The 18,467-nt window shown below is 38.0% G+C and overlaps 2 protein-coding genes across 2 annotated transcripts in view; one reads left to right on the forward strand and one right to left on the reverse strand.

The window, feature by feature from the left end:
- LOC134323075 (C-type lectin domain family 18 member A-like) overlaps positions 1-12,381 on the reverse strand; it is a 41,328-nt gene extending 28,947 nt beyond the window's left edge. Inside the window, exons 1-2 of the mRNA XM_063004494.1 lie at positions 12,308-12,381; positions 12,022-12,180 (exon numbers count right to left, since the gene is read on the reverse strand). Coding sequence (XP_062860564.1) covers positions 12,022-12,085 — 64 coding nt within the window. The 5' untranslated portion in view covers positions 12,086-12,180; positions 12,308-12,381. The remainder of the gene's footprint in view (positions 1-12,021; positions 12,181-12,307) is intronic.
- A 1,005-nt stretch (positions 12,382-13,386) lies between these two features.
- On the forward strand, positions 13,387-18,158 carry LOC134323527 (fibulin-7). The gene is made up of 6 exons (XM_063005065.1): positions 13,387-13,390; positions 13,539-13,664; positions 14,379-14,561; positions 16,631-16,768; positions 17,380-17,515; positions 17,798-18,158. Exons 1-6 carry the CDS (start codon positions 13,387-13,389, stop codon positions 18,156-18,158), a joined length of 948 nt encoding a protein of 315 aa, XP_062861135.1.
- Positions 18,159-18,467: the final 309 nt, after the last annotated feature.

The raw sequence follows: 18,467 nt of genomic DNA on the forward strand, positions 1-18,467 counted from the left end.
AGGATTTTTAAAGATTTTTTTTGTAAATTATGGTGGAAAATAAGTATTTGGTCAATAACAAACAAGCAAGATTTCTGGCTCTCACAGACCTGTAACTTCTTCTTTAAGAAGCTCTTCTGTCCTCCACTCGTTACCTGTATTAATGGCACCTGTTTGACCTCGTTATCTGTATAAAAGACACCTGTCCACAGCCTCAAACAGTCAGACTCCAAACTCAACCATGGCCAAGACCAAAGAGCTGTCGAAGGACACCAGGAAGAAAATTGTAGACCTGCACCAGGCTGGGAAGAGTGAATCTACAATAGGCAAGCAAGTTGGTGTGAATAAATCAACTGTGGGAGCAATTGTAAGAAAATGGAAGACATACAAGACCATTGATAATCTCCCTTGAGGTCAAGATCTCATCCCGTGGGGTCAAAATGATCATGAGAACGGTGAGCAAAAATCCCAGAACTACACGGAGGGACCTGATGAATAACCTGCAAAGAGCTGGGACCAAAGTAACAAAGGCTACCATCAGTAACACACTACGCCGAGAGGGACTCAAATCCTGCAGTGCCAGGCGTGTCCCCCTGCTTAAGCCAGTACATGTCCAGGCCCGTCTGAAGTCTGCCAGAGAGCATATGGATGATCCAGAAGAGGATTGGGAGAATATCATGTGGTCAGATGAAACCAAAATGGAACTTTTTGGTAAAAACTCAACTAGTCGTGTTTGGAGGAAGAAGAATGCTGAGTTGCATCCCAAGAACACCATACTTACTGTGAAGCATGGGGGTGGAAACATCATGCTTTGGGTCTGTTTTTCTGCAAAGGGGACAGGATGACTGATCCGTGTTAAGGGAAGAATGAACGGGGCCATGTATCGTGAGATTTTAAGCCAAAACCTCCTTCCATCAGTGAGAGCATTGAAGATGGAACGTGGCTGGGTCTTCCAGCATGACAATGATCCCAAACACACCGCTCGGGCAACAAAGGAGTGGCTCCGTAAAAAGCATTTCAAGGTCCTGGAGCGACCTAGCCAGTCTCCAGACCTCAACCCCATAAAAAATTTGTGGAGTCCGTGTTGCCCAGCGACAGCCCCAAAACATCACTGCTCTAGAGGAGATCTGCATGGAGGAATGGGCCAAAATACCAGCTACAGTGTGTGCAAACCTGGTGAAGACTTACAGGAAACGTTTGACCTCTGTCATTGCCAACAAAGGTTATGTTACAAAGTATTGAGTTGAACTTTTGTTATTGACCAAATACTTATTTTCCACCATAATTTACAAATAAATTCTTTAAAAATCCTACAATGTGATTTCCTGGATTTTTTTTTTCTCATTTTGTCTCTCATAGTTGAAGTGTACCTATGATGAAAATTACAGACCTCTCTCATCTTTCTAAGTAGGAGAACTTGCACAATCAGTGGCTGACTAAATACTTTTTGGCCCCACTGTATGTCTTAGGCTTTTAAGATGTGAGAGAAACTTATACCACAGCTTAAGATGTGAGAGCACTAATACCACAGCTAAGGTTTATTTATTTTATTAGGATTTTAACGTCATGTTTTACACTTTGGTTACATTCATGACAGAAACGGTAGTTACTCATTACACAAGTTTCTTCAGTTCTTAAGTTTAATGTCAAACACGGTCATGGACAATTTGGTATCTCCAATTCACCTCAGTTGCATGTCTTTGGACTGTGGGAGGAAATCGGAGCTCCCAGAGGAAACCCACACAGACACGAGGAGTTTGTTTGTTTGTTTATTAGGGTTTTAACGTCATGTTTTTACACTTTGGTTACATTCATGACAGGAATGGTAGTTATTCATTACACAAGGTTCATCAGTTCACAAGTTTATATGAAACACAGTCCTGGACAATTTAGTATCTTCAATTCACCTCACTTGCATGTCTTTGGACTGTGGGAGGAAACCGGAGCACCCGGAGTAAACCCACGCAGACACTGGGAGAACATGCAAACTCCACACAGAAAGGACCCGGACCGCCCCACCTGGGGTTCAAACCCAGGACCTTTTTGCTGTGAGGCGACAGTGCTACCCACTAAGCCACCGTGCCGCCACAGACACGAGGAGAACATGAATTATGAATTATTAGCTCCTGGGCTACAACACCACCTTCTGTGCCACCATGTAAGCTTTAAATACTTAATAACCAAGTCTGATTGTAGTATGTCAAGTGTACTTGGCACGGTGTTTACAACACAAGTTTGTTTCTTATAAAGACATTTTAAAACATGAATCGTCATTCATTTAGTTAATTATTTTTTATAATATTAATTTTTTTAAAATAATTATTATTAACTTACCAGCAACTGATTTATCCTGGTTTTTCTTTTATTTATCAGCAAGCAATAAATGGCATTGTCTTTATTCTTTCATCCATCCACACATGCTGCATGCTTTGGAGACCCTAAAGCTACAAAGCACCAACACTAACTCACTTGTAAAACAATGGTACTGGGTTTACAAACCATTATTCAGATTCTGAAGAAACTAGAGACCTCCCTTAGTTGTCTGAAATAATTAATAATTCTCTAGGAAGAAACCTCATCCAACCATTTTTATGAGTCATTGTGGATAGATTGCATCTAAAGCATCATTTAAGCTGCTCCTGAAAATGAAGTATGTACTGTGTAGAGGGAGCTTCTTTGCATGATATGAATTCAGAAGCACTGACTTTCCATCTGCTTTGTGAATTATGTTAATGCTGAAATATTATATCCAGATGCTCACTTGCTCTTGATGACAGCATTCCATCATGGATTTGATGACTCTATCCCAGAACCCCTTTTTTCATCTAAAAGCATTACTATTGCAGGAATTACATAATAAGGCCAGTGCAAGGGTGCATGCTTTTTAATGAGACAGTTGCATGTAGTTCTACATTTAATATCTAAAAAAAAAAAGAGTAAATACCTTTAGTCCTAAAGGACAGTGTCTCTGTTGTCACAGACCTAGTCATTATTAGGTTTGGAAAAGTGACACACCAAAATGTGCTGAACACCAGCCCCCCCAGGAAGTGTTGTTCACCCCTAAGATGTGATTATGTTCCTCTATAGTTAAGTGCAAAGTATTCAAGTGTCCTGCGTCTTAAATGAAGAATAAAAATGTTTAAAAAAGAATTAATATTTCTAACACAGTAGGGTTTATATTTGTCTTGCAGTTTGTCATCTGATCTGAATTAAATACTGTATAAGTTATGTAGACACCCATTAAATTATAAACATTTGTAATTTCAGGAGGTGATGCAGAACCGGATTGCCTGGCTTGCAAAAGAAATGTCAAGGTGATCTCAGGCTTTATTGGGGTTGAGGTCAGGGCGCTGAGCAAGTCAATTAAGTTCCCCTATACTAAACCTGTCAAACCATGTGTTTATAGACCTCACTTTGTCCACAGGAACACAGTAAGCATGACTTTATTCCATATAAAGAGATGTAGTAGAGATGGTGGTTTAATAAGAAACCAATAGTTGTAAAAAAGTGCACAGTTATCAGGTGATGTGCATATATTAGTGCAATATGTACAGGAAAAAAACACAGAAAAACAACATTCTTCAGGTGACAAACATGTAAATCAGTTAATATTTTGCCCCTTACACACAGCTCACACAATCACTGAATAGATTAGTTAATAAAAAAATTATATAAAATAATTTTCTGTGGTCTTTGCAGTCACATCTACTGACAGTTAAAGAGATATGGAAGTTTGGAAGAGATTTTGGACCAGCTTGTTAGACAGTGCTCTCTACCACCATCATTAAAACATGACTTGGGGATATACGCCAATTATGCATAACATTACAACCACTAATATAATTAAAATGGCCTAATATTGTGTATGTCCGCCATGTGCCACCAGACAGATCTGATACTCTAAAACAGGGCTTCTCAGCAGAATACAGAAAAACTGCTTACAGCATTACGCTGTCTTCACCAGCTTGCATTCTTTCTATGCATCCTGGTGCCATCTCTTCATTAGGTAAGCGACGCATACATACCTGGCCATACGTAACGTAAAAAAATTTGATTTATCAGACAAGGCCACTTTCTACCATTCGGATTCTCTCATGTCACCAATGACTCCTGGGCACCCATGACCATGTCAGTTCACTGGTAGTCCTTCCTTAAACCACGTTGGTAGGTACTAACCAAGAAAACCACACAAGACCTGTTTTTATGAAAATGCTCTGACCCAGCCATTAGCCCATCACAATTTCATTCTTATGAAAATCTATCATATTATTTAATTTGACAGATGTCCATCTTTCAACACATATCCCACCCCTTGACAGGTGCCATTGTAATGAAATATTCAATTATATTAATTTTTGTGTTCCATCCATCCAGCACAGTTCCATATAGTACAGTTCCAGAGCCTTCTAGAATATACAGTCATGATAAAAAAATAATGCCACCCCTGCACTTCTTTCAGAAAATTGTTGCAATTAGAAATGCTTTGATATTTACACATTTATTTCTTTTGTCTGCATGTGAACAACACAAATCAAAGTCAAATCTGATATCATTTCATACAGAATTGTAGAGATGAGCTGGACAAAAGTATTGGCACCATTAACTTATTATTTGGTTGCACACCCTTTGGAAACAATAATATCTAGGCAATTTTTTTTTACTAACCTTGACTGTAGATACAACTGATTCTTGTACTTTTTTAATGAGGGCAGTCAAACTCTATAAACCTATTAATATATTTACAAAGAATTTACCAGCTTTTGCCACCAACCCTATAGAAATACCAAATCTAAGTTGCTGTATGCATATTATTAACCAAGCCCATTTAGAAAACCATTGATACTTCTTTTGTGACAAAAAGTGTAGACTTCAGATTTACAGAAAAGGACAGTTACAGAATTTATTGAAATCCCAAAACTGCTGTGACATGCACTATATAGCCAAAAAGTTCCCCTTTTAATTATTAGATTTAGTTGTTTTTTTTCAACCAAATCCTAACAGGTGACTGTACTGTACATAAACTATAAACATTTGTGGCAGTTTAAGGAAGGCCCACTCTTGTTCCAGAAAGACTGCGCAACCTTTCGGTGAGATGTCCACATACTTTTGACCATACTTCAGGCAAGGTATTGTCCAGTAGTTCTTACATTCTTCATTAGAAATCAGTAAAGCTCAGCAATAATCAGTCTGTCCTGGTTGCACCATGGCTCTTAAGCACCTTCCTGCAGAGGGCAGAATATTTCTACACTCGTCCCTATTTAAACAACTCTGCCAAATTCATGTTTTTGTTTACATACCTGAAATACAGTAAAATGTCTAACTGTGGAAAAGATACCAACTGGGCAGGACGTTTCACTATTTTAGATTGACATCGATGTTGTCCATCTATATAGGTGATGATAAAAAGCAGGCACATGTAAGTCTAGCTTGTACAGCACATAAAACATAAAAATGTATCCTTTCCACATGATGGGACACTAATATAAATATGAAAAGAAAACATCATATTTATTTCATTAAATAGGTTCTGACCTATTTCTCACCAAGTTTGTTTTCTATTCCTTCATGTTAACAAACAGGCTACTAGAACTGAGACGCTTTTATGAGCAGAGAATTTGGCATGTGTTTTCCAAAAAAGAAAAAAGGAAAAGAAGAAAAACATCAGCCTACGGTTGTGGGTTATAAAAATGTGCTTTCCAGAAGACAGGAGTCTCATTTGGATTGCTCCTTGAACTGGCCCCAAGTTCCCTGTACCGTGTTATATTTTTTTGAAGTTTCAGAACTTTCCTGCAGGTATTTTAAATGTGGCTGTAAGGAATCGCAACGTGAAGATTTTGCATTTACTGCTCCTACCAGGTTGTTACTTCGTTGGACAGGTTTTATCTTGTGCGGATTTTTTTAAATACAGAAAATGGATGTGATTGGTATCACACTGCTGATGATCTGTATCTGTCAGATTCAAAGCATCAATGGGCAGGTGAGTAACAAAGATACCATTCTATTTTTTTCTTTTGGTTTTGGATTTCTTTTTTAGGTCCCATGTATTTACTGGATATTTATATTCATTTTGTATAGTAATTAAAATTGGTTTACATGATTATGCAAGTCAATAGTTAATGAGCAGTCTAATAGGTGTACTTAAACTTAAGATATCAGTTTTTTTATTTGAAATCCCAGGATGTTTGTTTTCCTTAGACTGAGACAACCAAAAGTTCTTCCAGTAAAAATGAGTTAATTGTAGTTTCTTGTAGCTCGTAATATAGTAATATTACAACCTCAAATAATAATAAAAAAGTTGGGACCGTATGGAAAACACAAATTAAAAAAGCAGTGTTTCTAACGTTAACCTTGACTTTTATTTGATTGCAGACAGTAAGAACCCAAGATATTTCATGTTTTGTCTGATTAAGTACATCTCATTTATAAATATACATCCATTTATGCATTTCAGGCATGCAGCACATTCCAAAAAAGTTTGGACACTAAAGCATTTACCAATTTTTAATGTCATTCCTTCTCAGGGCAGATTGTTTGTTTCAAAATTCTCTATTGGGGACAGGTCAGGATGGCAGGATGGGCAGTTCAATATGTGTACCCTCTTCTTCCAGTCAAACCTTGTGCAGTATGTTTTGCATTGTCTTGTTGAAAAATGCATGGACGTCCCTGAAAAAGATGTCGTCTTAAAGGTAGCATATGTCGCTCTAAAATCTCAGTGTACTTTTCTGCATTAATGCTGCCATCACAGAAGTGTAAATGACCTTTATTAAAGACACTGACACAATCCCATACCATGACAGACCCTTTTTGCTAATAATAGTCTGGATGGTCAATTTTGTCTTTGCTTTGGAGTACACAGCAACAACATCCTCTTCTTCAAACAAAACTGCAATACTGATTTGTCTGACCACAATACACATTTCCACTGTGTGATGGTCCATCTCAGATGCCTCCAAGCCCAAAGAACATGACGGACGCTGCTTCTGGACATGATTAACATAAAGCTTCTTTTTTGCACAGGAAGGTTTTAAGTTGCTATTAGCTATTCATGATTCTTGATGCAGTGCTGTCTGAGGGATCGAAGATTAAAGGTGTTCAGCTTAGGTTTGTGCCCTTGCTATTTATACAAATAAATTCCTTCTGATTTCTTGGATCATTTAATTATGCACTGTAGATGGTGAAATGTGCAAATCCTTTCCAATCATCTTAAAGGTACATCTTTTTTAAACATTTCAATCATTTTCTCATGAATTTGTTGACAAACTGGAGATTCTCTGCCCAACTTTGCTCCTTAAAGACCAAGCCTTTAGTTGATATTGTTTTGAACTAAATCATGATTACAATCACCCATTAACATGAACTGTTAGAAATTTATTTCGTTGTTTTACCGCATTACTAGCCCCACTTTTTTGGAATGTGTAGTGTGCCTGAAATACAGGTATAAATGTATGTATTAATGTATGTAATTACTACAAAGCAAAGTTTACATTTTTGTACATTTCGGGCTCTTTCTCATTTCTGCATCCTCTTATTGACGATGTGACTGAATCTCTGTGCAATAGAAATAAAAATACTTTTAAAAAACTTACTCTTTATATTCCAAAACCAATTATTCTTACTATAAAGACATGTTCTTGTACCCGACTGAATTTAAAAGAAGCAAAAGTTACACATACAGATGTACTACTAACTTTATTGCCTGGGTTGATATCATTTGCACATGTGCAACTTTGGTTACTATTCAGGTATGCACCTGGCATGAAAGATGCGTGGGTAAAAACTGAGGACAGAAAAATCAACAGGGACACATCACTACACATGCTGAATACATTATTTTGACTGTGAACTTATGACCACATCATTTTAATCTAATAAAAGCTCAGAAAGGATTAAGGTTGTAATTTTGCATGGATCAAAAAAAATATGTAAAAAAAATTTTTTTATATTTTGATGTGGTTGTTGGTTTTTGGAATCTAATCATGGCAACTAGCTATATAAAAATCCTAAATGGCTAGCACAGACCATATAGTAATGCTTTTACACAAATCCCAAACATCATTTTAAGCATTCTATTATTTTATTGAACTATCTTTTAAACCCACACACCTGAAGAATGTGATCACCTGACCATAAGCTCATTAAACATCTCTTTTCAACACCATGTGCACTAAAATTTCATCATTGACCCCTTTGCAGCTGGATCAGTCTCCACTTATCTGGAAAGGCTCTTAAGATTTGAGTGTGTCTGTGCTGCTCATCAAACCATGCCTTTATGGACATTACTTTTTAAACAGGAGTTAAGTCATGCTGGAACAAAAACTTTCCTACTTTTCTAAACCGCTGCCATAAAGTTGAGAGATTATGATTTATTTTATCTAAATTATCTGTTGGCAATTGGTGTGGCTGAGGAATCCCAAATCAATAACTGGTTTCCACATTTTTAAACACTGACAGTAACATTGGATTAGAAACTTGTAATACCACCTTTCTAATAAATCTGATTATTAACTATCTGCCCTACTAAAGCAGACTTGCTAAAGAAAAAACCTGTATTGATAATATAAAGTGGAAATTTCAGCAATAATGTGGTAAGCCACACAAGCACACCGATTGACATGTAAACAATACGCAACACATTACAACACATTACTTACAGCCAGGTATATCGGCATGGATTTGGTAGGAAAAAAGGAAATCTAAGCATCTGAATCAACCCATGTCGACATGGAAAGAATAGACTAAACTCCTAACAGACAGTGAGCAGAGATAGGACCAAACCCAGCTTCAAATTAAGATGATTTTATTTAAAATTAATTTTAAAGGCTCCTAAATACTGCAATATAAAAAGTGCTGGCCAATACCTGGCATCTGTAAGCTTATGTAATTAGAGGGTGCTCTCCTCAAAGCGCTGACCTGCCCAATGGTCAGGGTTGCACCAGCCCTCCCAGAAACACTGGGTAAAAAGCAAGAATTTTCTTTGATCAGGACACCAGTCCATAAAAGAAGAATAGGTAAAGAAATATATATATAAATTATATCAGTTTCGATAAAACAGGGTTAGAAAGCAACTCCCAACAATCAGTTTGTGTGGCATCACAAAGCTATCTACTGTGTCTGTTTTACCACAGTTTATCCTGGTCTGGGTCGCGGTGGGTCTGATTTTTTGGGCAAAAGGCAGGAAACACCCCGGTCAGGTTGCCAGTCCATCACAGGGTAGACACACACACTCGGGACAATTAGTGGCTCTAATTGGCCTGACTGCCTGTCTTTGGACTCGTGGGAGAAAACTGAGGCACCCGAAGGAAACCTACATCAACACGGAGAACATCAAACATCAAGCAAACACAGAAAAGACCCTGGCCGCCCGGCCGAGAAATCAAACCCAGGCCTTTTTTGCTGTGAGGAGACATCTCTACTCACAGCGCCACCGCATAACGTAAACCTTAAAAAATGAAATTCTTATCTTGTAGGAATTACTTTGCACAATCTTGTCCTTTTAGTAAATAAGCATCATCTTATCATGACAAATATCATCAACTGCTTGTTTTTGTTTGTTTACCAGAAATACATTTCATACATTTTAGAAACACAGTGTAAAAACTTTGTGGACATAAATTATAGTGGTTATGGTGGGAAGTAGTATGTCAGTCTTTCCAACAGTGATTTATCCCAAACTGGCATTCCCACACACACTTTATATAATTTGTCAGTGAGCTGGAAACAATATAGTCTCAATTTAACAATGTTAGATTGCCCATACTTCCTGTAAGCTTCAAGGTTTTCTCTTGGCTCACATAAAGCCCTGCATTACACTATGTTCACTCACGCTGCCAGCACAATTCAGTCTTTTACGGCGTTGAGCGCCAACTTCCACTTACAGGTTACATCATTCACATCACAAAGTAAAACAATGCAGCTTTCATAACTCAACAAATAAAACTACAAGGAACAGGAATCATTTACAGGGTTGGCAATCAGGGGAATACAGCTGGAGTAGAAGTTGGTACACTGTTCTAATTGGTAAAAAGTTCTAGGAAATGAGAGTAATATGTAATATTTATTTAGTTGTATCCAACATGATACAAAACTTATAAAATTACAAAATTACCATCTGACCCTACAAACACTGTGTATGCTCTAAACGCTCTAATAGACACAAATTCACACATACATACTCCCTGAAAAGCCTTAATAAATTATTTTAATACCCAGTGATTTGTTTATTTATTTATCTATTAGGATTTAAATGTTGTGTTTTACACACTTTTGGTTACATTCATGACAAAACTGGTAGTTACTCATTACACAAGATTCATCAGCTTACAAGTTTAATTTGAAAGTCATGGACAATTTTGTATCTTCAATTCACCTCACTTGCATGCCTTCGGAGTGTGGGAGGAAACCCACACAGACAGAACATGCAAACTCCACACAGAAAGGACCCTAACCGCCCCACCTGGGGATGGAACCCAGGACCTTCTTGCTGTGAGGCGACAGTGCTATCTATCCACTGAGTCACCGTGCCGCCCCCAGTAATTTGACAACAAACTATCTGCATTTGAGCCACAGATTGTAAAGATTTAATTGGCTGGCTGCACATGTCTGACCCCTCCAGATCGGAATCTAATATAAGACAGAAAAGGATCACAAAGTGACCTGTCTAAACTGGGGGAGAGACATTTACATTAAAAGTGTAAGCATTAACAGGCAAATGAGGGTTAAGGACCTTGCTCAGTAGCCCAACACTGGCAACTTGGCAGACATGGGGCTTGAACCAGCAAACTGCCAGTTTTTAGTCCAGTAACAACCACTGAACCAATAAAAATGAAAATGTTAAGAATGCCAATAAAGATCACAAAACACTGCAAAAACATTATTTATGCCATTTTAAGATGAACATAAAGCAGATCTAGGAATCCTGGAGAATTTGAAATAGTTTTTGTGCTATTATGCACTGTTATACCTACGTAAACCCAAGTTTTACATCCATCCTGCCAGTACAATTCAGTCTTTCATGACTGAGTGCCAACCTCCACTTACAGAGCAGCATCGACTACAGGTGACATCATTCACATGCAAAGTAAAACACTGCAGCTTTCACAAACCAGCAAACTTTGAGGAATAAAAATACAAGCTCACATTTAGCCCATTTATTGGGATGCGGTCTTAGAAATGAAGGTTAAGTGGAAGTTGTTGCACTGGCCTGATTGCAGAAAAGCTCTAGCACCTACAAGCAGTACAGAGTTTTTTTGTTCTCTTTTCAGTTTGCAGCTAGTATCAAATATTCAGAGATGATATTTAGTTCAGTAGCACCATGAGGGTACGTTGGAATATGATAATCGTAATTAGTTATACCAGTAACATTTGGGTACACTGAAACCATGTTGCAATAGGAACATTATTTCCAGATGTTGAACCCCTTTTGAAAAACATGGCAATTCTTCTCAAAGAACAAACATGCAAGGTTTTCGATAAAACAACAAACAGCATGTGAAGGGTTGTAGGCATTGTAGTGACTAAATTACAAACACAGCTGTAGAATGACATTGGGTTGAGGGCCAAAAACGACATGTTTCAGCAAAAAAAAAAAAAAAAGCTTTGATAATTAGTATTTCTACCATGTACAAACAATCACATGCCTTTGTTTTTCAATTGGCTAATCACATCCTGGATTGTGTTTCAAATATTAATAAATTAGGTCCTGGATGTTCTACACAATTCCATGAAATATAATCATGATTTCTACCCTGACATCATCATAACAATGTAGCTATTTCTGCAGGAATGTCCAAGTACCCAGGAACTGCAAAATTCTCTCCGCCAAGCTCACAAAATGCTAACAGCACATGAAACTACATACTTGCAGAGCCTCCGAACCCTGAGGAAGAAAATCAGCCAACTACAGAACAGCTCTGCCCGTCTTCCATCCAAACCCAACAACAGTCAGTACTTTCAATTATTACTTTTTTCTGGCAGACAATTTGAATAAAAAGAGAGAACATGATGCACTAAAGTTACATACATTTTCTTTTGCTGCACAGTTACCTGTCCAAAACTGGATGCTCCTCTCAATGGCAAGAAGCTGGGAAGCGTTTTGCTGCCAGGGCATGAGGTTCACTTTGTATGCGACGTGGGATACGAACTTGTGGGTTCTGAGACTCGGCAGTGTAAAGAGTCACTCACCTGGAGTGGGCAACAACCAGTCTGCAAAGGTAAATTAGAAGTACACATTTAACATTTTAATAGAAAAGAGAGAAAATTAAAAAGTATTCCTAATTATGTAAAGATTAGCCTTTCTCTTATTACACAGGACCTATAACACAGTACTCACTCAGTTTGTTGAAAAACTGTTGTTCATACAGGGTTAGGGAGCCGGATAGGGGCCTCATAACTGATGCAATTACGACCTCTGCTGGCTGATTGATGGCGTCTGCACAGAGTAGAGGAATTATGCTGATCAGGGTGTGGCTCTCTGTGCACAGGGCTGATTCGCATATGAACTCGGCTACTGCTCACGTATCTGAGGGGACGTGTGTCAGTTTGCTCTCCTCAACCAGGGGCGGGGGTCAGCATAACGCAAAGAAGCATTTTTTTTTTTTTTGGTTTGTGAGGTATAAATTTAACAATGTACACCAGCCAGAGAATAGTATAGTGGTGGTATCATCTACTTATGGGGATGCTTTTAGTAGTAGCGATTGTTAATCTGGTAGGAGAACGATCAAATAAAAACTCTTAACTCTGCCAAAATGCTTAAACTAGGATATAAGCTCGTGTTTTAGCAAGACTGGATTAAAACAAACAGAATTCATATTCTTGAGTGATCTTAATCATAAATATCTTCATGTACGTCATTGCTTTCCAGCTAATCTGCCAGCATCGACTAGAACTCTTCTAAATACAGATGCAGAAAGTGGCTCATTCAAGTAATAACAGAATGATTTTTTTTTTAAACAAATATCTTTCTTTGCTTTTATCAAAAAAGTGTCTCAAGGTTTTTAGTCATTTTTCATCAGTTTCTAAGTATTTTAAATGAAACAGTGTTCAAATTGTTAATGCACTACAGCTGTATCAGAACTTTTGTCTCTACCCTCATGTTTTATCTATTTATCACCCTCAGCTCCCTCATCAACCTGATTTCTGTATTTCATATTTCCTTCCTCGTATCACTTACAAAAACCCTTCATTTTTTTTCACAGGAAAATGGGTTTTCAATTTCATGTGCATCCCAGCATGAGTTTCATTTGACTTTCAGATTTTTAGTCACTGTTTCTGCAGAATGGCTTGTCTTGGCTCATGCATTGTTTTACAGTCCATTTAATACCAGGCTGCAGTCCAGCATTTAAATACACTTTGCAAATGCTCCATCAGCACCAGAGAATGCACTCTATGTAACCACAGAGCACCCAAAGCATGGGTATTTTTGTTTAATCTTTTCATAAGCAGTATAAAGTTACATGAGTTCATTTTTAGGTTCACAGGTGCTGCTATTTGTTTTATTTACATTTGTTTGCATATAGTAGGTTCTAGATTAAAATGAATTCTAAATCGTTGGTTTTCCTCAGAAAGAAATGAGTGTGCCTCCTTACCTTGTGCCAACGGTGGTACATGTACAGATGAAGTAAATGGTTTCACATGCGCATGTACCAGAGGATGGGCTGGGCCTACTTGCCAGTCTCCAACACCTACATGTAAGTGAAATCACATTCCTCTTCATCTACAAATGCTATACAAATATAGTCTAAAGTCAACTATAAGCTACGTGTGTATTGATCCAATTTAATACCTGAAACATCACTGTAGCAAATACTGATTCACTTTTGTAATTAGACAAACTTAAGTGTGAGCATGCCAGCATGTTTACTAATCAAGTCCTGTGGTCCACAGCCTGTACCCTTTCAGTGACTATCAATTTTTGCTTTTTGTCCACTCTGCCAAGTTTCGTCCAGCTCAGGCATTTGTTTAGATATCGATTCAAGCTCAGAGAAGGGGCGCACTACCTAAAATACTAAGAACACTGTCTAAAATAAAAAGAACTCCAATAAAAAAGTCAAAGCAAGATCTGAAAGACCAAAAGAAACTTGGCAAACAAAGCCAAAATGACAGCAAATAACCTGTTGGTGGTATGGGTAGATCTTAAAAGAAAGCTTTTAAAATCTTCTCTCTTTGTAAACGTATTCATGACAGCCCACTCTCTAAAAGATCTAAACATGTCATGGTTATCAGGATCATTAGCAAATTACCCACAAGACACCTTTCCACTGGTGCAATCTATTAATTTGCATACACAAATAATTATTCTGTGTGACCTTGGTCAATAAAGACCTGAACGTGTACATGTGTTAGGTGACTAAAAATCTATAGGAAAGCTTTTGTTCAGTTTTAACACACAATTCTCTGTCTAGTTTTCGTCACCACAACAAACACATCTCTTGCCACTGCTGGAGCTGCAGCCGCCACCTCGCTTCCTGCATCGACTGTGTTTCCATTTGTGCGACCATCCAAGTGCAGCCAGGTCCAGGGTACCACACACTGCACTTGTGAGGCAGGATATACCATTTCAGGTCGAGACACCAGCATCTGTACAGGTAAATGGTGTAAATGTAAGCTTAAAATCAGGACATTACTGTGGGAAATAAAGCCTTGAACACAACAATAAGTTCTACATTTAGTCACATTTTTGTTTATCAATAAAATTGAAGATCATGAGGTGGGGATAAACACCATGTATACCTTTTTTTTTTTTTACATGAGTAAAGAAACAACCTTCATAATGGCATGTAATGAGAACGCTAAAAGACCTCTAGAAAATTCTTAGAACTGCTTGGATGCTCTACACATTTTTGTATAACAGCAAAGGACTTTCAGGAAAGTTTAGCAAACACAGGAGTGTCATTAATCCATGTGCCTCTAAAACTGTAAATAAGCAGTGTAAATTTTTGTGGTAATAAGGGTATCGCTGCTAAATGCTTTTCGTGTTAGGAGTACCCGAATATTGTTTGGTGTGTTTGTGTTCAACATATTCTCTCATGAAAACCTTTATTTATTTGCAACTTATCAGAATTAATTACTTCACTTCATGCTTTGTTAAATATCACGCCAGCTATTATTTATTATTTCGCTTAGCAGTTATTTAATTATTACAATTGTATTTGGAATCTCAGCACAACATACTTACATGCAGTAGCTTTTGTAAACTCACAAACAGAGAAGACACTACCATTCAGCTTACTTATAGGGGGGTTTCCCGCCATTGAGAGTGGAAAGTACCATTGTTTGAGCTAGCGCAGGGGGGTTAGAATAGCGTTGTCCTGTAATGTTTTGTAACATGAATTTAGTGTGGAAATGATTGGTTTATGCTTATGAGTTTTATAGTGTTTGGATTAATACATTTAGGGTGTATTGCCTTTGTGTGTAATTTTCCTCCTCTGTATGAATTGAAGTGTGATTAAAATTACTATAGTTAAATTGACCTAAAGGCAGGACTGAGGCTATTTAAGTACTTGATGCATAGCACCAAGGGGGTTTAGTCTGATTTAAGCCATGGTGGAAGCAAGTCCATAATGTTAAACATCTCTATCATTTGGGCCAAGTCCTGTGATATAGCTTGAATTGTATAGCAAGCCTACTGAGGGAGTTTTTTCTAGTTCTTGCTCATGTGCTCACTTTTAATAGTTGCACCTTCAAAAAGAAAAAAAGAAAAAAATCAAATAAATGCTGGAAATTTCTGTAAAAATGTAACTGGGAAAAACATACGTGTGATTATAAGCAACATGGAACTTAAATACACGATTCGGTCATAAGTGGGTTTGTTTAACCAAAACCAATTGCTTAAAAAGAGCTACAATCTCCATAAACATTGGCAGTAGAATGTGTTGTACTAAAGAGGTCAGTGACTTTCAAAGTGACATTGATTTAACCTGTGCCGTAAGTGTGAAGTGTAGTGGTGAAGTGTAGTGGAGGAGGAACAATGCTCCTGGGGTGTTTTGTATGGTCTGGACAGGGCACCTTAATTCTAGTCAAACTTTTTGTTGCAATGCCTCCCTTTCGTAAATATTTTCGAGGTCCCCCACTCTGACACACATGTACATGTCTTTTGCTTCCAAACTCCACTGCGATTTATTTTAAACATTGTAATCCATGCAAAACTGCAGCTTTTTATCAAACAAAACAAAATAAAGCAACAAATTACCTTTACAGTGGAATTATTAAATGCTATATGCATGTCTTACATTTTAACCGTGTAACTGCATTCATTGCTAGCAGTGTTCCAACATTCCTCATGTTTTGCTTTGCTGCAAACCCCACACTGTAATAGCTCCACCGGTGTGCCCCCCCATTATGAGAACCACTGCAGTAAAAGGAAACTTTAATGCTACAGTATACAGTGACATTATAGAAAAAAACTTAAAAGCAATGCTATTATTTTGGAATGGAATGTTTAAGAATACCATATAGATATGACTTTTTTGATCCATGTGTGGACATGTAGATTTTATGCATGTTATATTTCTATAGCACAAACAAAACTCAACTGTCGTCTTAGGTCGATTCCAGTCTTGTTAGGGGGCTCCATGTAGCGCTACAGCATTGTCTATAGTACAACAGTTTTACATACTGTTCCCTCTGTGTTTTGTTTTTACTTTGTATTTTGCAGACATTGACGAGTGTGAATTGTTCCATAATGGGCAGGCAGGACGGTTGTGTTTGCACGATTGTGTAAACACTGCTGGTGGCTATCGCTGTGCATGCCCAGCAGGGTACAATGTGACCAGAGAAGGCAGAAGCTGCAAAGGTGAGTTTATTGTGGTCTTATATCCTAGTAATGATGTGACCTTTTTATGTTAAATGGATCATGGGTAATGCAGCAGTCTATCATGCTATGCTTAAATGTGGCCTGTTTGGGTGCTCTGCAGACACAAGTGGTTGTGTGTATTAAAAGGGAAAGGAGGATGAATACCTTGTTGCTACTGTATGGTTGGGGCTTTGGCATGGACAATGGAAGAATACTTGAAGTATAGCATGCTCCTCTGTGCATGTTACAACTATAAGAGTCCTAAAGAAGAGCCTGGTGGTTAAAAATTTGCCTCTGTTTATATGGTTATAAAGATTTTCAAATGTTCTCCAGTTATTCATCTTGGTTCCTTAAGGGTACTTCCTTCTAAAATATGATAGATTGGCTGCTTTAAACTTCCCCTATGTATGAGTGAATAAGTTTACATGTCAGTGTGTGTTGCACTGTACTGAACTGGCTCCCTGTTTTGCGCCCAGTGTTTTCTTTTATCCCGTCCAGGATAAAGAGGCCTATAATAATACATAAATGAATAAATGAATGTTCAATGGAGATGGATAAAAAGATTTTCAGTTCTTCTGCATATCCACCCCTTGAATTGATCTTCCTTACAGATATTGATGAGTGCGCCACAAGGCAGAACAACTGCACCCGTGATCAGATGTGTATTAATACTTATGGAGGATTTCAGTGCATCAAGGTGGAGTGCCCACGCATCCGAAATGCGTCCTACGTCAAAACCTCACCCACGTAAGTATACTGTACACAGTGGCTAGAGAAAGCTTTCTGAAGTTGATTTCTGCAGTTTCACCCCTTTAGCATTGCACACTGTACTGTGTTTAATCTTTACATGAAGCCCACTCCACTGTAGAGTAGCAACAGTTATGAATTTCTAATTCTAATTGTAGACTATTTTTTAATTAGGGACTGATCAACACCAAGGTCTTAAATGCGTTTGTAGCAGTTTCCAGAAGATTAGCCCAACTCCTTTCAACTAGTTTAACTGAACTTCTAATACTTTTTGCTGAACAGGCTCTGTGAGAGGAACCCTTGTCCAGTGGACAATAAGGCATGCTCTCAGACTCCCAACTCTGTGTCCTACCATCACATGTCAGTGGTGTCGAACCTCTCAGCCCCCCGGGTCATGTTCAGAGTTTCATCAATACGGATGATAGGCGAGACCCTACGTTTCTCCCTGCTAGGAGGCAGAGGACGACGCCATTTCACTGTCCAACGATCGGACCGACAGACGGGCCAGCTTGTGCTGCTCAGCCCCATTCAGGGCCCCGACACACTCGAGGTAGAGGTGGAGATGAGCGAGCTGGAGAAGAGGGCAGTGATTGGACGCTACATCACCAAGATCACATTTTTTGTGTCGCCTTATGAGTTCTAGATCCTGAGATGTGAAAAAGTCTAAAGAAATGTTTGTTTCATTGTTCCTTGTTTGTCATAAATACAGGGTTTATAATCTGAGACTGGATCTACTAGGTATTATGACCTGACCAAAAGGGAGCAGATCTATTTTGTGTCAAATACATTTGTTATAGTTTATGTACTTAATTGTAGGGTCAAAAGGTTTGACTATGATTATGTAAATGGGAATTTTATTCAAGAACAAATGACATGATTTGTGAAAATATAAACAAATAGAGAACATTTTGAACATTTTATATGTGGCAAACTTAGGCTACACTATATTACC

Source organism: Trichomycterus rosablanca, chromosome 11, assembly GCF_030014385.1.
Source record: "Trichomycterus rosablanca isolate fTriRos1 chromosome 11, fTriRos1.hap1, whole genome shotgun sequence".
Lineage (NCBI taxonomy): Eukaryota > Metazoa > Chordata > Actinopteri > Siluriformes > Trichomycteridae > Trichomycterus > Trichomycterus rosablanca.